The 27,397-nt window shown below is 37.2% G+C and overlaps 1 protein-coding gene across 1 annotated transcript in view; it reads left to right on the forward strand.

Moving 5' to 3' along the window:
* The first annotated feature begins 1,322 nt into the window (after positions 1–1,322).
* baiap2l1a (BAR/IMD domain containing adaptor protein 2 like 1a) overlaps positions 1,323–27,397 on the forward strand; it is a 31,351-nt gene continuing 5,276 nt past the window's right edge. The window contains exons 1-12 of the mRNA XM_079372770.1: positions 1,323–1,566; positions 2,886–2,961; positions 3,155–3,241; positions 13,517–13,578; positions 16,922–16,993; positions 17,691–17,825; positions 23,302–23,454; positions 23,538–23,681; positions 24,135–24,258; positions 24,913–25,126; positions 26,629–26,688; positions 26,777–26,915. Coding sequence (XP_079228896.1) covers positions 1,516–1,566; positions 2,886–2,961; positions 3,155–3,241; positions 13,517–13,578; positions 16,922–16,993; positions 17,691–17,825; positions 23,302–23,454; positions 23,538–23,681; positions 24,135–24,258; positions 24,913–25,126; positions 26,629–26,688; positions 26,777–26,915 — 1,317 coding nt within the window. The 5' untranslated portion in view covers positions 1,323–1,515. The remainder of the gene's footprint in view (positions 1,567–2,885; positions 2,962–3,154; positions 3,242–13,516; positions 13,579–16,921; positions 16,994–17,690; positions 17,826–23,301; positions 23,455–23,537; positions 23,682–24,134; positions 24,259–24,912; positions 25,127–26,628; positions 26,689–26,776; positions 26,916–27,397) is intronic.

Genomic DNA, 27,397 nt, shown 5'->3' on the forward strand with positions numbered 1-27,397 from the left:
AACAGGCTCCAGCCCGGGTTACATTAATGTCAGAGAAGTGGGACATCTATCTAAGATGTGGGAAGATTGTTTTATATTTCTATAAAAGCAACAGTAGGATTTTATTGGTGATTTTTTTCTGCCATGGGAGATAACCACATGGTGGTGCTAACTACTAAAGAATAACCACAGAATCCTATTTATTAAGGAGCTTGATTACTGGTGCTGTTAGTTTGTAAATTTGTCTATATTGACAATATATGGTAACACCTTAGTCCTTAAAGATCTTGTGCACAGAAAACTGCTTGATCAAAAGAGCTGTTGATAATTAGCCTGAATAGAAATTAGACACGTCTGATCCAAACACAGTTCACACACAGTTCCTATATCCTTTCATCACTGTTTCCTCCTCTCATTCAGTCATTGTGAGCTGCTGACTAGTTGTCTGGCCTCCAGCTACCTTATATAAAAATGGTTCCTGGTTCACACAGTTATGTGTACAAGGTTTAAATTTGGGATATATATATATATATGTTGTATTTGTTACAAGTTGCCAGAACCAAACAAGTGCTGTACAATTGTTTCCATAATGCTTTCATGTAAACTGTAGCAAACAGAAATAAGCAGCTTTTATCAATGTGAAACCTGTATATTAAAGTTTGTGAGCTTATTTTCTCATAATAATTTTTCAACTAAACACATACTGTATCTTCCCTTTTAGATCGTGGAAGGTAGTACAGCAAGTTGCCTAAATCAGCTTTTCCTCAAAGATGTGACTTCCAAATATTGTAAATGAGGGAAACCCCCATAATTCTCGAGGTGTCAATAAGGGTTCATGATGATTATGACGATGATGATGATAATGGTGAACTAAAATTAGTCTCACGTCGTCCAGGTTCAAAATGTATGTCCTCATATTTGCACAAGAAATAGCTAGCCTATAGATAGACATTATTCTTCAAATATATACACACACATGCAAAAATACATACATAGTTTTGTATTCTACCTTTACATCAATACTGGATCTGAATAGGCTATATACTGTATATAGGCCTATTGTAGAGATGTCCACCACTGCAACATGTTGTGTTTTAGTGCCCCCTGTTGGCTTATCAGAGAAATGAACCATGATTAAGCTCACAATACTTATAGTTTATATGCCTTTGACATTTCTTTCAACAACAAACGTTCATAAAACACAATTCTTCTTAGCTTTTTATTGCCCCCACAATAACTGAAAACTTTAACTCCGCTCATGACGTCACTCTCTCTCCCCTCCTCCTCGTGAGCCTCAAACGCACGGGGAAGTCTCTCGGTGTCCCAATCAGCCAGCCAGTCAGTCAGTGAGTGCGTCCTCCGCAGGCTGCACACATGCGACGAGTGAGGGGGCAGACAAGGACCAGGACCGACTTTGGGATTTATTTTTCGGCGTGAGCATACTCCTGGATTAGAAAACATCATTTTTATTTCTGTTTTGTTGTTTTTATTATTATTATTTCTTCGACTTCTGGGTTTGAGGGACAACCTGCCACCATGTCTTGCGCTCCAGAAGATGTGAGCAAGCTTACTGAAAACACATACAAGGTGAGTGAAATAAGCAATACTTTATGTCTAGCTTATGAATGTTTTCACTTTGTTATAAAGGGCTAAACGGGGCAGTGATTCTGTCATAGTTGGGTTATGGTTTAAGTTTGCTGCATATAACCGGACCTTAAATCAAAGAGACACTCAAGAGGGCATGCACTTTGCTTTTCCTGCACTTCTCACGTTTTATGGCAGTTTTTATGGGCTAATTTTCATACTTTCATACTGTATAGCCTCATTTAAAAACAGTTGATTGAGCAATCGAAACTTGTTGTTGTTTGCAAGCGTAACTTATGACACTCCCTGATATCTCATTATTAGATGCATCAATCACAACAAACCACAGTATGAGGGCGAGAATCGACAAGAAAGTTAGTCCCGTCAATCAAGTCGCTTTAGGTTGTCAATGGACTTAAAGTGATCAGTATCTTCGCTATTTGATCACAGGCTTGATCTTGATTCCTGGATTAATCTAATCAAGTTAAGACCATTTCCTCTTACATGTAAAAAGATGACTGTGTCACTGAATTAATGTCTGTACTTGTGAGGGTTTTTTTAAACCAAACTTAAAAGTTTCCAACATAGGCTAGTGCGAATTAAAAAGTTTTATAATTTGCGGCTCCTTTCAACTCAACTTTTTCTATGGTAGTATTCTGGTGAAATAACTGTCGTTTGGGTTTTTTCTCTCTTTTTAAGCTCTACAGATTGTGTGTTGTGTGGGACAGAGGGAGTCATACCTGAAGTTTACAGTGAGAGAGAAAGAAAACAAGGAACCTGTTTCCCTTTTTTCTCTTTCTTTCTCTCCTCCGCTCACTTCTTTTTTTTCTTCATGTAAAGTCATACCTGCCCCTTCATTGTTCTATTGAGGGCGTGCCTAGGGAATAGAGACGGGGAGGTGAACAGCACTTGATTGTTGAGGCATTTCAATAGAGAGACAGAAAGGGAGAGAAGGGGGTAGTGATGAAGTTAATGCTGCAAATAGCTGCGTTTTGTGTGGGACTTCGCTCTTTGGAGGGAGTTGTAAAGCATATGTGAGGGGTCAAGTTAAAGATTGAATGTTTTATTGTTCTCACATGGTGATATTTATAGAGCAAAGCAGCAACAGTCACACTTGTTTTTGCCTTCTCCACCCACTGCCACTAAATAGCCTCATGAGTTATATTATCCCCAGCAAGCCCTGAAACAATTAGAGACGTTTCCTGATTTATCGCAAAAGAAAATCACTCAAAAACATGTTAACCTGTATATTAAGACCTGCAAAGGAGCATTAATGCTTGCTGCCTTTCTCCACAACCTTTAGTCTTTGTTCTTTCTCCCAGATTGTCATGGACCAGTTTAACCCGGGCCTGAGGAACCTGGTCAACCTAGGGAAGAGCTATGAGAAATCAGTCACAGGTAAACAAAACTTTCACCTACAGGGCATACAAACGATAGCACTTTGTAATCTTTTAGCATGTACATGGACTTTTCAATACTGCCTACCACAGTAGCAAGACAAGTTGGTTTCATAAAAAGTTTCTCTGACAGAGAAAATCCAATTTCTCCTCTCCCAGCCAGTAACTTGATGACTGTCTTTTTTCCAACTCAGTGATGACTCTTGCTGGAAAGGCCTATTTTGATGCAGTCTCAAAGGTTGGAGAGAATGCTATCGTGTCTCCGGTCTCCAGGGAGCTTGGTGAGTTTCATACAAATCCACCTTTAGTCTAATCTCAAGAGGGCTTGCCTGATATATCCAAATAACTCTATGGTGCAGTAAAAAGAAAAGACAAAGATTCCTCAATGATATTTCAGTTGAAATATACATAATGACATAAGAATCAAATATTTATGCACATTAGCTTTCTATTGTTGCTCATGTTTTACACAATATTTGTCTTTTCACCATGTCCTTTCTGAATCCCAAATCAGTCTCCACGTTGTTTATTTTGGCTCTGAATTGGCACATATTCATCTGAGGGTAGCGCACAGCTAAACCTTGCTTAATCAGATTGCATCAAAATAATGTAACAGCATGGAGCATTTTTGAATCAGACTTTGAATTAGTATAACCTGAATGCTACTTATTTACATAAAATACTTTTTTAATTTTATGCAATTTATTTTGAATTTTGAATTTTATTTATTGCCAATGTTTAAGTTTCAATAGCACAGCAATTGTAATTTAATGTGCACCTTTTCTACGTTCGCATTGCCAAAACCTGTGACTTCAAGACGTCACCGCCTCCACCCAAGAAATAATCCTGTGTAAAAACCCACATTCTTTGTTGTTTTACAAATGCTTTAATCCGTTGGATTTTGGCAATTATGTAAACATCTGGTGCTGCCTTTGACTGACAGATTCACATCAGCTGCAGAATGTCATTATCATCTACTGTCTACACCTGGCTCTGATTAAAGTGCCTCCTCTGTCTCTTCTCTGAAGCAGTCATCAACCATGCACAGGTTGTTTCTCATCCATCCTGTGACTCATCTCCAATTATTCCATTAGTGCTGAAATCTGGAGCCGACCTACTTTGCTTAAGGGACCCAATTTTGCACTATTACAATTCATCAAGTTCCTTTTTGTATTCTGCAGCATCACCTCTTAATGCACAGGGTTTGAAATTGGCTTCATGACAGCTCAGGCTGATGTGACAGGCAGGAAAAAACAAGAAATGGAGCATGGAAGTAAAACCTGAAAAATCATGTTTTGTTATTTTGGTCATGTGCAGTAAATCGTGACCACCAAGATTGACATTTTCGTTTACTCATAGATAAATAGATTTTCTATAAAGCTTGTTTGACTGAGTTTCTTACTCACAGACATTTGCATTTTTTCTTTAACACAATCTGTTCTAGTGTCAGACGATGTGAAGTGATTGTCACAGAGCTGCCACAGTGTAAAAGAGACACGATAAGGCATGTCTGCGAGATTTGATGAAAATTTAAATAATGAAAGAAGTTAGCATAAAGCCAATGCTCAGCATCTGAGCAGCGTCATAGTCTGAAAATGAAACCGCATGGGTCTTCATGGGTACTGTGTAGAGTGGACAGTCTGGCTTATCTTCATTTTCCTAAAATGTAATAGAATAAAGGATAGACTGAGGCTCTGCAAATCATGATTATTCAGACGATATTTCAAAGCTTCTTCTCATGATTCTAAATCGTATAAAATAAATTCACGCTGTTCCTCAGGCTGCTGTTTTGCTGCCGAAAAGGTATCCCCATATTTTGAAATTAAGACTTTATAACCTTTTCCTTTCTGTCAGAGTGCAGCAAAACCTTTACTGTGATCATGTCTTCACTGTTAATTGAGTTTGTCGGGCCACACCGTTCCGTGAACAATGCTAACCCTCCGTCACTTCATTAAATAATATAATGATCAGCCATTGTTAGTCAATGACATTTTCACTTCATACTAAAACACAGTGAGCTGAAGCAACCTCACAAATGCCAAACAACATTCCATGCCAACTTTCTTTTGATCATGGGTAAACTTTCAGCTTCTGCATGGTTTGCTTAGTTTCTGAAGCACAGCCTGTTTGGTTACACAAACAAATATTATGTCATTTAATCTGAACACATTTGCTGTATTCACTTATGGAAAAATACATCCCAAAGAGAGTCAAAGAAAGGCACCTTCAAATATTTCCCTCATAGATTAAAATTTAAGGGAAATTGACTTCTTAGGTGAGATAAATAGGGAATTAGTGGCTGACATGTTGTCTCACAAAGTCTAAAATCAAAATGGCTTTATGGAAAAAGTTACAAGGAAATGTTGATCTCCCAGCTCATCCCTGTCATTCCATCTCTGCTTGGAATAGACGACAACAAGACCGTGTGAATTCTCTCACACATTACAGGCAGCAGGGTAGCAAATAGACTGAACAAACAGACAGACAGTGGAGACTGTCTTCCCACCACTGATCCTCTTCATCCACCGTTACTCAATCTGCATCTCCAAATCTACCAATGGTCTTTACTATCTGTTTGTGGAGGCTAAAACTGTATGAAAATAGAGAGGCTTTTATGGAATGTTCTTCTTTTTTATTGGTGTAGAACAATAAAACAAAAGACAATGGAAAGCGTTCAATAATATTTGACATCTTAGATGGTAGAGACATTTCAACATTAAGATTTATAAATTGTCTAGCATTTCCTCATGTGAATACATCTCTCCATATCTGACGGAGGGTTGTTTGGTTTAGGCCAAGGCCTACAGAATTCATCATGCTTTATTTCAAAATCCATTTTTAACAATAAAAGACGACATTGTTTATGTGCTGTTATGACACCTGCAACATTTTCTTCCTTTCTCCGTGAATGGTTTTTCTGTAGAAAGCACTTGCATCACAGTGATTAGCAGGTATTTGCAGAAAGTTAACCTGAGGCTTTTTACATCATACTGTGCTCCTTCTTTTCCGGGACTACTGTTTGTCCAGATTTTTTAGGACTAACGCTGTCATTGAGGTGAAAGTGTAGCAATAAGGAAGGACTTTTAGCCAAACATCAGTACTTCCTGAAGACAGACAAATGATTCAAGCACGTGACCTGTGTTGCTTCCTATCCTACAAGTATACTTATTTTTCAGTCTCCATTAGTTTTGTTGTACTCAAAATCAGTCTTTGTCTGAAGACCAATTTCTGAGCGTCTCTTTCTTGTCTCGGATTCGAAAATATTTTTACTCATTCTGGTCTCAGACTTGGCGGAGTACATATATTAAATCAAGACCGGTCAAGACCACCACTGATGGGCTGTTTTTCCATGTCATTACAGTGATTAGAAGTTTTTAAAAATCTTCCAAATAAGCAAATAACTTAAATGAGTTCATACTTGGATTTTTATCTCCCGGTTACGGCCATAACCTTCCTGGTGTTACAGTCTGAGTGAGTGATATGCCCCTTGGACACAAGATGAACATTTTTCTTATTGATATTTATGGTCTTGTCCATTTCAATGGTTTTACATTTTCAGACAGTTGCAATTTCTGTCCTAAAATACTGTACTTCAGACAAAAGCTCTTTAAAACTCTGTATAATACAAGAGATTGCATTTTAGCTGTTAGAGACATAGTTTTCAGTGGGGGCGCAACAAGAAACTTGCTGTGCATTTTTGCGTATTTGGACTCCTCAAGGAGTTGCCATGAAAGGTTAGTTAATAAGTTAATGAGGGACTGAAAATGTTGTGAGTGAAAGAATAGCATGATCCCCACCCTTCCCCCTTTTCTGTGCACTTCTTGTCAAGCCTGGGACTGAATTGTTTTTAAAATATTGAATGATGTCAGCTTGAGAAAAATAGTAATATCAGCCTAAACAATATGTTCTTCCCATGGACTGAGAATTCAGGAGGAGACAGCTGAGTGTGTCCTTCTGATAGCTTCTTTAACAGATTTTGGTTATTGAGAGAATCATTTCTTTTGCTGTATTGCACCAACATTAATGGGTAATTTGTCCTACGAACAGAAACATCATCACAAAAAGCAAGCTAGTTCCCAAAAGCAATAAAACAACCTTTATGTCTATGAATTTCTCCCTAATACTTTGCTTGCTTTGATCCATTCAAGCATTTATTAGGAATATTGATAAAGCATGAATCAGTTTGCTTGGAAATCTACAGCCAGGACATAGATCATACATTTGTCATAGATTAGCTTAGTTTTGCTTAGTTGAACAAAAAAACGTTGAAAGAAAACAGTTAGTCTGGGTCTGCCAAAAGGCTAAGAAATGACACAGATAAGTCACATCTTTAAAAAAAAAGAAAAAAAAGAATCAGTTTTAAATCGGTCAGGATTAATAAGTATATACTCATGCAAGCTGCGGGTTGTGAGTTGAAATTCTCATTTAAGCTACAGTAACGCTAGCTTGGTTTGAGCCACATAGCATTACAACAACATGGATGTGCTATCATTTTTATTACATTTTCTGCATGAAAGCAAGGTAGTAGTATTTTAAAAGTATTAAAATACTGTATTACTTACAACAATGCAAATAGTTTTACAGCCAATTAAAGGAAAACATCTGGAAATAATTAGCTGGACAATAGTCAGTCATCAGTAACACAGACCCAAGTGTTTTTTTTTTCCAAAGCACAACTTTTAAAAACAAGCAAATTAACCCCCATGGCCTCCATTTTCGCGAATTTGCATCAAACTGCTTCCGCTCCAGATGCAACCAAAATAGCATCTGTATTCCTTATACCTTTTGCAAGCTATAGTTTGTCATAGGACCAATCGGAGACAGAACAACATCTGTTTGATGTGTTATTTTTATGTAATATATATTTATCTGATATTTTCAAATAAATGTTCTCAACTTTATTTAGCAGCTACTTGAAAGCAGAAACGCATGTAAAAAAAACTGTCTTAATACTAAACAAATTCAGGCGTCAAGGGGTTAATGTAGCTGCCGGTTGTTTTCAGGGAGTCCCAATATTGCGCAGTCAGTTATGACTCCTCTTGTCACACTCCATTGCATTGTAATGATCCCAGACCTCAAACACCCTCGTCCTGCATCCACCATTAAACACACGGCTCTCCAGTTTTTTGGGAGTTTCCTCTAAGGGACCTCTAAAGTGACCACAGACTCACTTACAGCTCAATAAACTGTTACTTGGAATACCTAAAACCCAGTCACACTTCAGTTCTTTGTCAAAAGTACCCTTGACTCTTTTTGACCCCTCCATTTATTGTTCTTTATAGTTTCATCTAGTGTTAAAGGGATAACTGTCTATGAACTCTCCAGACCAACTTCTTTATTTTATTTTCACATTAAGAACAAATGAGGCATATGAAGTTGTTATGGTTATTTAAAGTTTGCTTCCATTCTGAAGTTTAGTCAAAGCAATGTTTGAGGCTAAAGTCAGTTTTATGTGTTCTTGTAATATGTTCGGTTGTGTATTGTTTCCTTATAGGCCATCACTCTGTGTTAAGAAAGCTGTCAGGATAGGGATCTATAGTAGACACAGTTGAACGGCCGACAGACACATGGATCAGTAATGAAATACAAGTCAAAAAAAGTAACTTTTGATCATCATTACTGAAATTAGCATCGTAACCAAGATGTAATGTGTGATCAAAAATAATAATGGCTTTAGATGGCTGAAAGCACACACATTCTTCTCTTTACAGGAAGCTGATAGGATTAGCCAACAACATCAAAATGTCAGTAACGTGTTTGATAAATGAGAAATCCTTAAAACTATTGGGGGGGAAAAATCCCCAATAATAATAATAACCCCCAATTTCATAGTTTATATTTCATGTTTATTGAGCTGTATTGGATTCAAGAGTTTCGGTTTAAAGTCCATAAATTAGCAAATTATGGGCATTTATAAACCCTTTCATTATCTTCATCAGCAGGTAGTGTTTTTATTGTCATACATTGTAAATCATTTTTATTTTCAGTTCTTCCAGAATAAAGTTTCATTTTCACCTACAGCAGTTGACATACAGTCCTAGTTCAATGTTTATTTATGAGCTGATTTGGAGCTTCGGAAGTACAACATTAGTAAGAATAAGTGTGAAGTTTAACTGGTTAGTTCCCCTTAAGTTTATTGGATTAAGCACGGATTGTGACGTCATTATGATAACAGAAAGGGAGTAGCTCATCTCCCTCCAAACAGCGTCTCCCTCCCTCCAGAAGTGGGATGTGTTTAATTTAAATACCATTCAATCCTGAGTCACTTCATCACACTCAAACCTGGGCAGACAAGCCCAGTGATGCAGCTCACTGATAAAACAATATAGTGATGACTGATTACCAGTGCTAACTTAAGCTTGCACAACAGAGGAAAGGTTATAAATTAAATTGTGGGGACATAAAAACAAGCTGGAGAAAAGGTGCCAACAGGTCGGATGCCAGTTTCTACTCACCAACAACATCTCATGTAGTACAGCTTTTTTATCTTTGACCAAATAGGCTTGGGTTGTGCAAGCATAGGGCACTCCCAGCTCATAAAAGGCATTACCTGTAGAGAATGTTGAAGGCACGGCTCTGTGTCCTGTCTGCAGTCTTGTAAAACAAGCATTTGATACAGGTGTTGAAATGAAGCTATTTGTATCTAAACTTGAGAATAAGCTCTATAGTTAAAAAAACAAACAAAAAAACAACAACAACTGACTTTTGAATGATTGTGTGCATACTTAGGGTAAGGTTTGAGGTAGCTTTGTCAATAATGACTCATAAGAAAGTTCTGAGAATCATGGGTTGTGTATTTTGTCTGTAGATATCATTTATCAACCCTGTACCAATCTGTGTAGAAATCTGTGTTAAAGCAGTGTTGTGTATTTAAAATATTTTTAGTAAGATTAGATTACGTAGGTTCTTGAAAATCTTCTAAAAAACGGCCAGTGACAGACAGAGATATGAGATAAAATTAAAAATAAATAAAATTATTATTTTATTGGAGGCAAAATTATAATTTAGATTTACTATAAAATTAACAATGTCTTCCACTCCACAATCACATTATGGTAAAATAGGTGGTTGTGTACCCCATTGCTAAATAAATTCTAACAAAGGTTACAAAATCTTTTCATACTGCTGTGCCCTCCCTCTGACAACATAAGTCAGTTTTTCCAACACGACATAGCTTGCCATTTCCTTAATCCACATGTTTACTGAAGGTAGGTCCATTTTTTTCCAATAAAGTGCAATCAGCCTTCTGGCCTGTAACAGTCCCAAATCAATCAAGGTTGACTTGCTTGAAGACATAACAAAGTCTTCCAGGTAGATCCTCAGTACAAAAAGTTTTGCTTGGTGAGGTATATTAACCCCCAACAATTCTTGACATGGTCTGTCCCACTTCTCTCCAGTATTTTTGTAGTTTGGGACATTCCCAAAAACAATGGAAGAGGGTACCTCTTTCTTCTGTACATTTAGTGTAACTGTCTGGTAACTGGTATGTTAAGAGACCAGCTGTTCAGCTTAACTGGGGTTATATATGTCCGCATCATTCACTTGTATTGTAAGAACCTAATTTTTGCATTCACAGTTTGTGTCTGGGCTTTAAGGCAAGCCTCGTTCCATTCCTCCTCTGATGTAGTCTCCCTAATATCGGAGACCCATGCCTCCAACCTGTCAGTGGAGGATTCTGCATCACATGATAGCAGTGAAGAATAGTATAAAGATATTTGACCAATCCCCTGAGAGTGCAGAAGTGTAAGATGTTTCAAATTTGAGAGTGGAGGTTCAGAGTTAACATTCCTATATTTTGAAGAAATAAAATGTTTAAGTTGTAAATATTTTAAAAAATGTTGTTTTTTTTAATGAATTTTGTATTTCGAACTAAGTTCTTTCACACATCAATAGTATTTCCCAGGAAGGGATTTTTCGTTCTTTTTTTTTTTTTTTTAAGTTTTGTGATCGGCAGAATAAAGATACACATTTAGGGGAAGATTTGGCACCGATGCCTGCTCAATTGACATCCATGATGGAGGTGTCTCGTTTTTAAAATAGAACATTGCTAAGCGTAGCTGAGCAGCCCAATAATACCATTTTAGGTTTGGAAGTCGCTGTCCCCCTCTTTCATAAGGAAGGTATAGTCTCAACTTAGATTTTGCGTTATTGCATATTAATTATTTTACTAAAGCTATTAATTGTATTAAAGAATGTGGCAGGCAAAGGTAGAGAAATTGACTGAAATAAATGTAAAAATTTGGGGAAAATATTCATTTTTATTATGTTTATGCGACCAATCAAAATTACAATTGATTGTGATTTTTATTCTGAGATATTTAAAACCATCTTTAGCGTTGATGAATGGGGTTTTTATGATTGGGTTTAGTCTTTCTTCATTACTTAGAAATAATATAGATGATTTATTGTTGTTGATAGTATAACCGGTGAATTCTCCGAATGAAATTGGGAATGCTGCTATGTAGCTTTGTGAAGAAAATAGAATCACATCATCAGCGTACAGTGATATTTTGTGTTCTTTTCGTCTTAAGGTAACACCGGTTATGTTGGTTCGTGTTCTGATTGCCATTGCCAACGGCTCTATGGCGAGTATTAAACAGCATGGGTGACAAGGGACAACCCTGTGTAGTGGATCTTTGTAGAGGTATTGGCTTTGAGACAAGGTTATTTGTTAAGACACTAGCTGTAGGAGCATTGTATAAGATTTTGATCCATCTAAGAAAATTATTATCAATTCCATATCTTGGTAAAAGACTGAATAAATAGGACCATTCAATTCTATCAAACGCTTGTCTGGCATCTAAGAATAACACTGCTGTGTCCTTAGCGTCACATTTTTCATGAATTATATTTAAGACTCGTCTTATATTATGAAATCCTTGGCGTTTTAATACAAAACCATTCTGATCATTATACACTAAATGTGGGATGTATTGTTCTATACTACTTACTTTTGATTCACATTTCAGAATTCCCTATTTCTGTGGAGAAAGTCTACAGGCTTAAAATTGCAGGCTTTCTGCAGCTCTTTAACTCCCCTTCAGTCTTTAATGCCCAGATTCCTCATTCATTATCCAGCCTTTGTATACCAAGCTGTGATAACTTGTGGCAGCAATTACTTTCACACCTTGTTAACCCAAAAGGTGAAACTTGCTGGTGTACAAGGGCCTCTTTGAACCCCCTTCCCTGCATTTCTAAGCCTCCCTCTCCTAACCCCTGTGTAGTGTGTTGTTGGGGATGTACAAACAGCTCCCCAGGCCCACTACTACCACCACCCCTCCCCGTCCAAGCACAAAGGCAGCATTTACCAGTACGTTCTGGTGACCTTCAGAGGGCAATGTTGTTGTAGCTGCTCGCTGCCTGTCAGATCACAGAAGTTCAGCTTTGTGTCTGCGGGTCATTACGTTTGTGTGCTCTGAGTGCAGGAGGGCAGTCAGGTGTTTAAGTGTGCTGACATGGACAACTTTTTGGAGATTTTCCCCCAAAAGACTCTTAATGAACCCTATACCAGGTGGACTTTCTTCTGTGGGTGTTAGGTAGACCCTAAAACACGTTGTGATGCCACACAGTTTTGACAGGTTTCACCAGAACACTGTGTCCTATAGTAAACCTAGAGTCTAGATTTCACCTCATTGTGACAGAGGTAGCGCAATAAAGTGCTTAGCTATGATTGTCCACTCGTGTTTACAGAATTGACTCACACCCATTGTGTCATGTCATATGCTGTAGCGTCTGTGAATGGAGACTGTTCTGTTTCTGACCGCACAATACCAGAACATTTCAAAGAGATTACTTATTGACAGCTGTTCAAATATTGAAAGTAGATGTTTCACTTGTAAAATATGGGGCTGTAAAGGTATATGCAAGAAAAAAAAAAGGTGACCATGTGGATATTTGGATTGAACTGTTATTTGGATCTCTTTGTAAATTGCATCTCCTCCTGCTGCTGCTTTTTTGAGAACTTTTTTTTTGATCTGCCTCTGGTTTCTGGTACCTTCTTCCATTAAAACAATACTTGTGCATTTTGAGAAAACTACCTATTTACTTTTTTGCAAAGGGAGAACTGGTTCCAGTCTAGAGTATGTATATGACATGATTCCAGAGATTGTTAAACATTACAAAATGACATGATACAACTCGAAAATATATGATATAGAACAATATGATTGAAACAATATAATAGATTACGATACAATAGGTTACGATAGGATACAATACAATGACATGTATTTAGAGGGAAAATTTGCTTTGGACTTAAACCAAGAGGAACTAGCTTATTGTAAAAAAAGAAAAAAAGCATGTTTGAGTGAGTGTATCTTAATGTTATGTGCTGCTCTTTGTTTCTCTTTTCTTTTTTTACCAGTCTAATCACTTTCCGTTTTGGTGTTTTTGTATGTGTTTTGTATGATTAATTGGAGCAATGGAAATCTATATTTGACAACTTAAAGGTCCATGTTACTTTTTTAGTCTTTGCAGGATAAAGAGGAAAACAGTCCATGCTTTCAACACGTTTCTTTACGTCTGATATACTTACAGTTGTTCTTTTTTTCTTTAAGGTGTGGTTCTGATGGAGATCGCAGAGGCACACAGGAAGGTCCATGAAGAACTTGAAGAAAACGTGAGTAGCCTTGTTAGTTTTTCTCTTACTTTGCTATTTTTTGATAAAGAATGAGATGCTAAATGAGTTTAATTCTTTTTTTAAACATTTGCCTAATCTTGCAAAATCAAATCTTGAGGTACTAATCAAATCAAAAGAAGCTAAAGGGAAGGCGGAGGGATTAAAATTCTACAGTCAATGTTTCTTGGAAAAATATGTGAGAATGAGATCTCTTAGATAGATAGATAGATAGATAGATAGATAGATAGATAGATAGATAGATAGATAGATAGATAGATAGATAGATAGATAGATAGATAGATAGATAGATAGATAGATACTTTATTGATCCCGAGGGAAATTCAGGTTTCTTCCATTGTTATAAAAAGTAAGAGTAAAACATTAATTGAATATATAAACGATTATTGACTGCATAATTACTCCATTCACTTTCAGTACAAAGGCATTTGTCACTTAAATCTGGTATTATTCCTTAACAAAAACAAAATATAGTATATAAATAATATACGTATAGTGTTAGGGTAGGGTCTGTGTTTTTTCCCATAGATGTATATATCTATGGTTTTTCCCGTCTCCTCAGCGGCAGCGAAAATCAGGGTTGCGCACAGTCATGACGTCAGTTGAAAAAAACCTTGCGGGGAGGCACTTGTGATTGGCTATAAAGGAGTGAGACATCGGATTGGCTGCAGACGACCCCCTTTTAGAAAAAACTCATTTGTGGATCAGAGTGGCGCTAGATGAGTCTCAAAACTCCACACACAAATGCAGGGAGGTTTACAAATTAAAAGCACCGAGACAAATGCGCATTTGACAATTCATGCAGTATATAAAAGTAACAACTTCCAAAAATGTATTTTCGATTTGTACATTTGTGAATCATCACAAATGTGTTTACAAATCTTATTTTTATGTTATTTATTTTGTAATTATAAATGAAACACATTTGTGTGTGCATTGAAAATACATTTGTACATCGAGTCATATTTATATAGAACTCCCAAATACATTTGTGAGTCTTTTTTCATGCATTTATTTATGTGTGCATTTATTCATTATGAGACTGTTCTGGCTCCATACAAAAGTAGTTCCACTCTTTAAAAATAGTGATGAACATTGTTTTAATAATCACAGGCCTGTGTCATTGTTGCCTCAGTTTTCCAAAGTGCTGGAAAAGTATTTTGCTCGTAGAAGATTTTATAGAAAAAACTAACTAATATTGAGAAACAGTATGGATTTAGAACAAATAGAAGTACATTTTTAGCATTAATAGAAAAGATCACATCAGCCATAGAAAACAAATAGTGTACGGTGGGGGTGTTTATTGATTTTAAAAATGCATTTGACAGCATAGACCACAATTTGTTATTATCCAAAATGCCAAATTAGGGGAAATACACATGACTGGTTAAACAATGATTTAGTCCCACAAGGGTCAGATTTGGGCTCAAAATTGTTTAATATATAACATTTGTCAAGGTGTTGTGTGTATAAAAAAAAATATTGTTGAACTGGAATATAACTAAGTTTATGTTTTTTGGAAATAGAAAAAAGGAGGTACACGTCAGCGTGATTGTAAACAATGTTCACATTGAAAGCATCTGAAGATTCTAAGGCTAAATTTCTGGGAGTCATAATTGATGAAAAACCGACATGGAAACCAAACATAAACCATATAAGCAGAGAAGTTTGTAAATGTATTGGTGTTTTCAACAGAGCAAAGGACAGTTTTGATTCTGCTACTCGCCGTATGTTGTTTGCTTATTTTTCCATATTTCAGTTATTGCACCGAGGTACGGGGCAACATGTGTACGACTAACACTCAACCTTTGTATGTGATGCAGAAAAGGGCTCAGACTTATAAACAAAGTGAATGTTGGAGAACATGCTAACAAAATGTTTATCCGCTTAAGTGTTGAAATTTAAATATTTCGTCGATTTTAAAAGTTTATTAGCATTAAAACACGTGTATTTCAGTCAATGGAGTTAAATTATGGAATTTTCTCAATAATCATTTCTGCTGCTCAACTATTATTATTTAATTTGAAAAATGGTAATGATCTTCATCCTACTCCTGTTTGCTAATCGACAGTGTTTCACAGTATTATGAGAAAATATGTCATGTTGTGTGTTATTGTGTTGGAACTATACATTGATTATGAATGAATGAAACAAAACCTTGATAGATGCGGTTAATATACCCTTTGTAATTTTACTTCTATCATCAGCCCCATTAAAACAAACAGCAGTACACACAGCTGCAGTGCAGTAAATTGTCAATAGAACACACGCCACAAAGTGTCATGTCATATTTACCAATATCATAAGTAATGAAATTGATTCACGTTTTTGATACCATTCAATATAATATAGAAATCTATTATTATTTAGAGGGATTACCATACTGTGTTGACATCATAAGCCTGACAATGCTGTTAAATACACCCAAGGGGACTAAAAACATTGACTGTAGAAACCTAAAACATTGTTTTGCAATCTCATTTACAAGCTACAGGTATTTTGAAATATTGCCTTTTATGATGAAATGGACTCCCTCTCTTAAGCATAGATAAACCCAGAGCCCATTCAGGACTTATGTCTGTTATGGCAAGAGAAACTCTATATACATATTTATATCTATACAATAATGTCTGAAAAAAATGTGTTGTTTTGCATTTCAGACAGTTGAAAAATGTTCATTCCTTGAAGTCCCCTACATTGACCATCTTCACTTTCAGAAAGACAGGACAGATTTTTAATGTGTTGCATTGTCTTTTCTGGCCACCTTTGCAACCTTTTAAGCTCATTCTTTTCATTTAAAAAAACTTTAAGTGTTGTAACGAAAGGTGAAAGAAAGTTTGACGAAAGAGAAAAAGCCACATAGTAACTCCTGACCCTGCTGCCTCAGGGTGAGATGCTTCAGATACCTGCTAGGAACTAGAAGTTACCTGAAGTGAAGTGTGGTTTAAACAACAGTCAGTTTGATTTAACACAAACTTCAGACATGAACATGTTTTTTTAAATGAGAGTGACTATTTGACTGTTTGTGACATCCTACAATTTCTTATTTTCCCTCTGGCTCCCCTTGACTGATTGAAATGTATCTGCGAGAGGGGAAAGTTGTTAATCTTTAACCCTAACAGGCCGATAAGCTATCCAAATGGGTGGAATCACCTCCTCTCAGAAACCCATTAAGATACATTCCTCAAAGGTCACTCCTCTCTTATCGTAATGTTGCCATTGAGTCATGTGACTGATCTGTACATTGTGTTTGGAACAGTGTGCAGGCAGGATGATTTGTGATGCAATAAAATACAGTGTGTGTGTTTGTGATTTCTCGCTGCAGTTCAAGAGGTTCCACAGAGAGGTTGTTGTCGAGCTCGAGAAGAAGACAGAGATGGATGTTAAATACATGAATGTAAGAATAATGAATCTTACAATATCTCTCTATGCCTACTGTAAATTAGAGATGTTTTCAAACCAAATATTTTATCTCCCAATGCTGATTCACAGACCTCTAGACTTCAGTATTAGTGAGTTTTTCATCCCTTATTTACTTATTACTCTGTTTTAACTACATAATGCCACAGTGCCTATTTTAAGCTAACATAGTTATTGCACCTAGCTTAGTGCGCAAAATAAATGTCAACCTACACTAAGTTAGCTTAACCAAGTATAGCATATGACTCCTCTGACGTCCTTTGTCAGAGATATGCCTACTGGTTTATTTTAGTGTGAAATTGCTTATTTTATTCTTTTTACTGATTTTAATTGTTTCAACAAAATTAAACACATTTAGAAATACTAACAGTTTGCTGGCATAACCTGCTCTCTGCTTTTTTTGTCATTGTCACATGTGATGTTACCGTTGTTTGTTTTCTCTGCTCTAAATCAATGGTTGGACAAAGTATTATATACTTTGCAATAAAGGCTATTTTAGAAAATAAGTAACATAGCTATTGGTGTTTTTTATCAAAACATCTAGTCATAGGAATTTGAAACAGAGGAATACATTTAGCTATTTTGCATCTGAGGAATATTTTGACAAGAAAAACTGCTGTGATCATCAGCTCCTTATCTCTTTTTTTTTTTGCACACTTTTTAAACATCTACAGGCTACCTTCAAGCGCTATCAGTCAGAACACAAGGTAAAGCAGGACTCCCTGGAGCGCTCACAGACGGACCTGAAGAAGCTCCGGAGGAAAAGCCAGGGAAAGCACTCGTCCAAGTATGAGATTAAAGAAAATGAGGTGAGAGTGGCACCAAACAGACTCTAAACTTATCCTCACATCCTTTTTCCAGGCATTAAACATGGTGCTGTTGTTGCATTTTTATGCTCTGATGCTTATGATAAAGAATATGACAAGTGTACAGTTTACGTGACTGAGTGGAGATATTTAGCAAAGATTGATCTTATGATTATTACACATCAGTGCTGAGGAGAAAGACAGAGGTGTGGAGCATTGGTTTTTTCTGTAAATTGTACTATAGATTAAAATAACAATTCAGCACCATTGAAAAAAGCTTATTTTTTTGATTGGGCAATGCACTTTCACCATCAGAGATGTAACCATGCCTGTAACTCTGATTTAAAGACAATGTATTTTGACTTGTTAAAGAAGATTGTGTGTTTATTGATGCTGTACACACCCACATTTGCAAATCTTTTCATGCATGATCACATTGATAAAGGCTAACAGACTTTGAGATCGTGCTGGGATTCAGGTTGCATTGGATACTGACTGGGATTCATCTTTAAAGAGTTCTTTCCTTAGTTGTTATCCTTAGAAAATAAAACCTTATTGCTTGTCCTTATAAAGTCAGAGGCTATTTTTATTTCCAGTGTTTCCAAATTTTGATATATCATGTTTTGGTATCCTCTTAGGACATGCAGTTTTTCCATTTGCTGTTGAGATTTTGTTCAGAACACATGGCCAGAATTCAACAGTGCACTGTGCATGCTTAGTCCTTGCCGGATTATATCTGCAATACAGAATCAAATGAATTTCTCCTGAATTGACACTGTGGATGTAAATGTAGATTAATACTTTCTTTGCTCTGATTGAAACCTGTTCTAAAAAACAGGTTTTACGAGTAGATTTAACAAACTGAAGAAACAAAATCTTTTGTATGTCAAACACGGACAGCAAACATCACGACTCAGTGAACAGAAGCACGCACACATGGCTTTGAAGTGATTATAGTTGATATTGACATTGGCCTTGCTTGAGTGTATTTGTTGCATGGTGTTCAGTGACCCCAAATTTAATGGTTGAAAAGTTTGCTGTCAAAAGCCTGTTTGTTGCACAATGTTTGATGTTTCTGTCCTGCTGTCCACAGCCTGACAGAAGTTTTTAGAATATTTTCCATAAGAAGTTTAAGATCATTGATGACTGATGGCCTCCCATTAAGTGGATTTTCCTGCTTTTGACCATTGTGCTCCAATTTTGCACTAATATGACCATACAATCACACTCACAAGTTTGATTTTTTTTTTTTAAACAAGTTACTTAATTTACCAATATGCAACATTATTTAATATTTTTAACCAATTCAAGTTCAGATCACTTTTGCTAAACTGTAATCTCTATTCACAGTTCTGACATTCAAATGAAGAATCTGTAGGCAAGAGTTCAGATTTAAAGTTAGGGTAGGTAATTTTCTCCAGATTCACTTTTTAGTATGTTGGTTGAAATTGTCTTTAGGTCCTGACAGTAATTAATAATTCATGTGCTCTTAAAAAGAAATCTGTCATCTGTAGCAGTTGTAAACACGTAAAAATTTGAATTTCAAAATGGATATCTGCATGCAAGTGCAGCTAACAATCTGATTCAAAATCTCAATTTGAGGTAACAATCTGCTCGACGCTCTGTCATGCAAGCCTATCAGTGTTTAGAATTCCTGACTTTCTGGAATGCATCATAAATGATTTATCTGACTGCCATTCAACAAATACAGTAACCCTTTCGAACACTGTTTTGTTTTAGTGATACAAGTTAAAGATAGGGTAGGTCATTTTCAAAAAGTAGCAGGATTTTAAAAGTAGCATCCTCTTCATTCTCCGTATTCACCCTCCCACCTCGCCTCTGTGCTCCCTTACATGCACAAGCGCCATTGGTCCAAAAGCTGATTTCAGCTCATGCTTTGAGTGTGGGTTCATGCAGGCATGGGGTAGAGAGGCTTGATTGGTTTAATAAAATGTGGCCGAGTGCCGACATTGGTCAAAGTTTACAACTGCTAAAGATGACGGATTTTATGTGTCTTTTTCAGAGCACGAGTTATTAATTACTGTCAGGACCTAAAGACAATTTCAACCAACATATTAAGAAATGTTTCTGGAGAAAATGATCTACTCTACCTTTAATCACAAGTTCACCAGCTTTTAGAAATAAAATTCAAAGTAAATCCTCTTGTCTAACTTACTGTTTACTGTGAAATTGAGACTCACTAGAAACAGATGAACAGGCATTGAAATGATGTTGCTTATTTTACAAACTTATTTGGACTTCCATTTGGTCTAAACACACGGTAGCTTCACAAGTTGGAAGTCATTTATGTCTTACCAGTGGCTACACCAGAGAGCCAGAAGAGTTTACCGCCTCTATGAGAGGCTATTTCTTTGTCAGCCGGTGGGTTCCAAGTTTGGCTCAGCTGTAATCCTCAGCTTTATGTGTTACAGACGGGGCTGAGAGTTTTGTAAACGACGGACTCAGAGAGCTTTGCTGATATAAACAAACTTTATTTTAGTACCAAACCAGGCATATTATGTTGTGGGAAAGAAGGTTTTTAATTTGGCTTATAGAAAATAATACATACATGGTTCTGTGGGAATGGCCCAATGGTATTAGTATGCAAATATATATGTTAGACTCCAACTGATTAACAAGCTGTCCTTGCACCTCAGACAGCTACCGTAAATTCCGTACTATTGAGCGCACCTGGATATAAGCCGCACCGGCTAAAAATAAGTAAATAAATGTATTTGTACATATATAAGCCGCACTTGATTATAAGCCGCAGGTGTCCACGCTATAACAAGAGCTATTTACACAGACGTAGGCTACCGGTAACATCCGCAAATACTGTAGCGTCCGTACGGACGTTAAAGGACGACGAGAGCGTTCAAATAATAACTTTTAATAACCCGATCACTGTCGGCCGTGACCACGCCGTTTACAGCAGAGAACAAAACCATAACTTGCCGTAACAATCCAACTCTCTCCCCCAGCGTTCTCTCATACAGCCACTCAACACGTTCTCGCTGGTGCATTCACTGACTCTCCACATAATCGGAATTATGAACACATTATCAACTACTGACTTTACAACATGAACCGTTACAATACGAAGCCTAGCCGACGGTGTCTGTAACACGGCTGATGAAAAAGATGACCGTAATATATTTCACAAGAAAAAGTCCATCCATTCACTGCCTCAGAATGACTTCATTACTCACTTCCTCAGTCTCTGTTGTCGCTGTCAGTGTCATCTTAACGTGCAGCAGCTCTGTTAGCTTCTTTGACAACCAGGTCGATCGCCTTTAACTTGCATCATATGTATTTCTCCGTGTGTTTTCCATCATGAGGGTGCGTGCATGAAGCGCAAAATGACTGATATTAAGATCCAACGTGACGAAGTCAAATGTTTTTGCGGCAGAAGCTCATTGTCCCCCATAAAAAATCCATAAATAAGCCGCACCGGAGTAGAAGCCGCAGTGCTCGAAGTGTGAGAAAAAAGTAGCGGCTTATAGTCCGGAATTTACGAATTTATTTGTTTTGAATATCAATGTTGTCTAATGAGAGAGGGATTACAAATAACTCCTGCCTGTCTCTTGGCATATTTTGACTGTTTTTGTGGCTTTACTTTGACACGGCCATGATCGTGTGTAATCTTGGCTTGTGTTGAGATAATCATTAAACCCTTTATTGACAAGTCAAGAGGTGTGTGCAGGCGAAAGAGCTGTTAAACACCCTCAGTTTCTTTTATCCCTGCTGATAACATCTGAATTGGTACAACTTGTCACTTCAATGGCACTCGAATACTCCTTTACTTCTTTCTTAGAGGCAGCTTTTTCATTATCCGATATAAATTGACACCTGTTGACTACAATGAAAACTTCTTCTTCTGCCAGCTTTCTCACATCTCCCTCAAAGCCTGGATGATTGTTTGCTGTAGAAATGAAGACCCTTCATTCCGTGTCTGGCAGGCAGAGAGAGAGGAGGGGTGAGAGGAAGAAAATGAGACCAAACAGTTGAGGAGGGTCTTTCTACAGAGCCCTTGGAGACAGGCTGCTTTAGTGTCTCCATGGCAACCTGTGGAAAAGAGGAGCGACAAGGGGAGTGAGTTTGTGGCAGAAAAAAAAGATGAAGGGTTTGGATGAGAAGCCTTTTTAAATAAGTTTAATATTGTTAATGTCAGGATCAGCTGTTAATTCACTTTGCTTGACTTTTACAGTATTCCCAAGTATTTTTTATTTAACCTTTATTTATCCAGGAAAAGTCCCATTGGGGTTAAAAACCTCTTTTTCAAGGGAGTCCTACAGAAATTACACTCGCAGAGTGTAAGTGTCTCTTTAAGCAAACTGATAAGGGTTCTTGCTGCAATAAAATCAATCAATGGGCAGCAGGAAGCCCACAGAAACGAGTTGCTAAAAGTATAGATATGGATTACAAAGGTCAATATAATGTCAGTTAGTGGATTTGACCCACAGATTTAAACTTCTTGTTTCAGCCACTTAATAATTGTGTCGGAGTAAGCTTTTACTTGGAGAGAGAGACAGATATAAGGGCAGGAATAGAGACAGAGAGAGAGAATGGCAGAACTGCTTCCCACTCAGGTCAGTATTACTTTCCTCAGGTTCTCTGCAGAGCAGCCCGTGTCACTGCATGCAACTGCAGAGCTGAATGTGCAAGAAGAATATTTAGTCCAAATGATTTTTCTGTTGTATGAATACTGATCAGCGCGAGCATTTCCCACAGCTTTCATCAGCCTTACGAGACAATACCGACGTCTCAGCAAAGGTCTTATAGGGTGTACAAAACAAGAGTTTGTGAATTAAGTAGTGCAGTTAAATTTTTTTTAAGTGTGTTCCAAAGCTTGGCTGCTCACAATATATGGGTATATTTGATTGAAAGCAAAATACAAATTAAAAAAATCTAATGAATTGAAAAGAAATATATTCAACTTTTATTTTTTGTTTTTTGATTAAAATGCACCTAAAATGATTAAAAGAAGAAGAAAAGAAAGGAAGAAGAAGAAAATGTTGAATTAATATTGATATTTCTATTATTATTGTTTTGTTTAATACATTACCATCAGTGTATTATTTTTCAAATCAATATATCAACGTTTTATGGGTTTTTCTAGTTTTCTTTCTTTCATTTGGATTTGGATATTGTTCTCTATTCAAACCTTTTTACCCTGTTATGTCATTTATTGTTTCACTTGTAATATTTGGTTTTAGCTTTATTGCATTGTTGTGTATTTTTGTATACCACACAAGAAGGTGATCTGTTTTTATTATATTTTTTAATCAATCTTTTTTTTTTATTAAGTCCTGTTGTAATTTTTCATTAGCTTGATGAAAACAAAAGCTTTCAGCTTTTCTTTTTGCTCACGTGCAAACATTTTCTTTTACTACTATTCAATTTTTTCACTTGTTGTTTTGCTCATTTGTTATTATTCCTGCACCATAACGTCTTATTTGTCCTGTGACCCTGTGTGCAGTATATGGAAACCATCTCGTCACGACAGATGGACATGCAGAAGTTTATCGCTGACGGCTGCAGAGAAGCTTTACTGGAAGAAAAGAGGCGCTTCTGCTTTCTAGCAGACAAACACTGCATGTTCTCCTATCAAACCAGCAACTTCTACGAGAAAGTGAGCATTAAAGGAGAGCAGCTTAGTCAGATCCTTCAGAGTGTCATCTCTTTGACCCTATTTTTTCTTCCTGGCGTTTCCAGGCCAAAGAGACTCTATCAGTGAAGCTCCCGATTTGGCAGGAAAAGTGCAGCGACATCACAAAGGTGCCGGACACGGTGATGACCATGATAGAGGGGCTGTCCAACACGCCAGAACAATCGCCTCTGGTCGAACGCTACAACAAGGTGAATTCCAGCTCGTCTAAGTAATGGGGCTACACTTTAAAAAATGATATGAAGATCATTTTGTTTTCTTATCTTTAACATTGTGTTGCTTCTCATCACTTACTGTCATATCTCTGTGAGATGTTTTAGATTAAGCTTTCATAGAACTGAATAAGCAGCAATCTTTTAGTCAAGACTGGCCTGGAGGCTTTAATCTTGTCTCGTAGCTGATTGAGACTGCTGTCTGTGAAGTGTTTGGTTATCTGGCTATCAGCCATAGGAAATCCTCTTTGTGCTCTTGTTGTTATCTACTGATTTATTTTGCCATGGTTATTTATCGCTGTGTAGGAAGTCAGCAATAAGCTTTCGCTCATGAAAGTTTGAAATTCCTCCCCTTGATAACATCGTTATCCTGATCATTCCGACAAAATTATTGAATTAGTGCAAACTCACATTAGGGGCTTATGTTTTCAGAACAATGTGGAGTCAATGGTTCCTCCACCTGCACCACCACTGAAGGCACAAATCAGTCCGCTGGCCAACATGTTCAACCCAGAGCCCAGATCTCTCCTCACCTCCTCTTCAGACCACAACTCAGGTACACACAGCTCCTCTGAAACACAAACATACATTCTTTGATTGTTGACAGCTAAGCATAAAATGGTTTTGACATATCAGTAATTTTATTCTTTGTATTGTCATCAAAATTGGAGTACGGCTGCCTGAGATTTTGTGTTGGTTTTTAAAGAAAATGTTTCTACACATACACACATTTAGTGTGTATTTGCTCTTGAATACACATATTGAAGCATACAGTCAGAAAACAGCTAGCATGGCTCTGTCCAAGCTTACCAAAATCTCCCTACCAGCATCTGTAAAGCTCACGGATTAGTGCATCAACTCTTACATTCGATGTCATTTTTACATTTCAGTTTGGTACATATTTAAAAAGAAACAGGATACATATGAATGAATGATGCTTTTAAAAGACTCTGCAAGTCAAGTTTTTTCATAAAGAACAAGGCTAGCCGTTCCCCTCTGTTAACAGTCTATCATCTAAACTAAGCTAAGTTAACTGTATCATGGCTGAAGCTTTATTTTACTCCATAGATATGCTAGTTCTAGCCTTATTCTGCCAAATGTTTTTGAAAAGAGAGAATATTTACATTTAGATGGATGATCTTTCATTATATGCTGTGATTGATTTTGTGATAACTAATGTCCTTTTTTTGTCAACGTGTGCTGTGTCCAGACCAGGGCAGTCTTGGAGAGGACAGTCTGTCCAGGTCTACATCTCAGTCGTCTGGTCTCAACGTGGGCAGGAAGCACAGAGTCAGGACCATCTTTCCCCACACAGCGGGAAACAATCCCACACTCCTCAGCTTCGACGACGGCGACATCATCATGCTGCTCATCCAGGAAGACAAAGATGGCTGGCTGTACGGAGAGCTGGAAAAGACACAGCAGTAAGTTATGAGTCATACCCAACTCAGCTACTAGTTCACAAGAGTATCTATGTTAAAGGATGTGTCAGGTAAATAGAGACTTTTCTTTGGTCATTAAATCCCATGAAAAGACAATCAATGCATCGCTGCACCTCACTTTAGCAGTGGGTGACAAGTGTCATTATTACCATGCATAGACAAACGGTAGCACTGTAGTTTATTTTGAGGCTAACTCACATATGCCTCCTACTGTAAACATTTAAATACTCCCCAATTAGTTTAAAAGGTCCGTAAAAAGGAATGAATTCTTACAGTGTAAAAAAAAGAAAAAACAAATGAATGTCTTCCAAAGAGGAAATGTACTTTCCTTCCAAAAAATATGTGGCACTCGTTTTCACACACACACGTTTTCCACATAACTCAGTTACCAGTACGAGTTTTCAGCTCTGTGTTTGTGAATATTTGACTGTGCTAATTCATCATGTGCAGAAACAGAGGGTATGTCAGGTATGTTCAACCTCTCTCTCTCTCTCTCTCTCTCTTTCACACTCTCTCTGGCTCTGCCAATCAACAACAAACATGCATTCAGTAAATACAGGTGCACATTATCGAACTCACGCACACAAAACAAGAGACATCTGGTTTTCATATTTCAATCAACATGAAGACATTTTCTTCACTGTGCCACGCGATGGTGAGTGACTGATGTGAATTAAACTAAAAAAGCAATTACAGTGAAAAAACTCCTTCATTCAGCAGCTGTGACTGTGTCTCCTGCATACAACAAAGAGGGAAAAATGTTTTCTTAAGATACTTCTACACAAAAAAAACCTCACAGCAATTAGGATTGTGTTGCATTTGTTCAAATTATTGATTTGGAAAGTTTTGTTTGTAACTGCAGCCCTAATCTGCAAAATCTTCTCTGAGTCATCTTCAGCTGCTAGCTGCATCAATCACTCATAACAGATAACACAAACATTATCTGCTAGCTGTTGGTTTAATTAAGTGGCTTTTTGAATTGAAGCGGTTTTAATTCAGTCATTGGCTGTTTCTTAATAAAAGGACAAGTTGTGATTATTTACACAAAACCCTGTTTCTCAGCAACCACCACAGTGCATCAGTGTGATAAGCCATCTGTCCTCTCGTCGTGACTTGTCAACTACTTCTGAGTCTTAGTGAACACAGTCTGTCTGTCATGTTTGATATGAGCATCTGATTCAATCGTGATGTGTGTAGCAGGGAAGCTCATCTATTTTTAGTCAGAAACAGATCTCCTCACAGCCTCTTGTATGCAAACAGAATAGTAACAGCCTGTGTCAGTTTCCCTGCTGCTCTTCCACAGGACTCCTTTTTGAATTTGACAGAAGTTCTTTCATACGTTTGACGTTTCTTTTATAAAAACAATTGCATTACCACGCAAAGCATTCAGACTTGGCAGTACCAATTGACAGTAAATGACAGTTTCCAATTTCTTTATGCCACGTTGATGATGTTTCTGATGTTGTGTTTTTCTCTCTCTTTAGTCGGGGCTGGTTTCCCTCATCTTATTGCAGACCTTATACTGAGACAGTGAAATCAAATAGGTGAGAAAATATTACACTCTGCTGGGAAGTTCATGACTTATTCAATAGCCTATGTACATGCTAATCTTTATTTCATGTGTGTTGAAAGCAATCTGGACACACCGGTCCGCAGGTTGAGTGTAGCAAGTCTGCCAGAGCAGGAAGAAGAGGAGCCGGTGCTACTACCCCCGCCAGATTACAGCGATGACAACCCAGTGGTCCCCTCAACACCCTCGTCACAGAACAAAGTCAGTACCAGCGAATGACTCAGCATTCACTAACCACATATGATCCCTTGGTTGTTAAAATAGTTTTGTCAGACGTGAAGCATCATTGTGAAAGTAGTATGGGCATTGTGTGTTCAGTTTAAAGGATACTTATACGTTGCAAACTTTTAATCAAGTGGTCTACCAAAAATAAATTTAAAAAAAACAATGAACAATGGATCCTGAAGATGCACAACTAAAACAGACACTTCTTTCGACATACTTTAACATGAATTTGATTGTTGTGTTTGAGTCCAGGAACATACTCACAAACTGTCATAAAGCTATCATAACTAAATCCATTGATCCATAACTTCTCACTCCTTCTAACAAGCTATTCTCTGTCTAGTAACACAAGAAAAGCCAGAAAACAGTCTTCCTTATATGACTTACTAAACATCACACAGCATAACTACAAGACAAAAACCACAGCAATATGACCGAAAAGGGCAAAACAACAAAGT

Source organism: Symphodus melops (assembly GCF_947650265.1).
Source record: "Symphodus melops genome assembly, chromosome: 21".
Classification (NCBI taxonomy): Eukaryota; Metazoa; Chordata; class Actinopteri; order Labriformes; family Labridae; genus Symphodus; species Symphodus melops.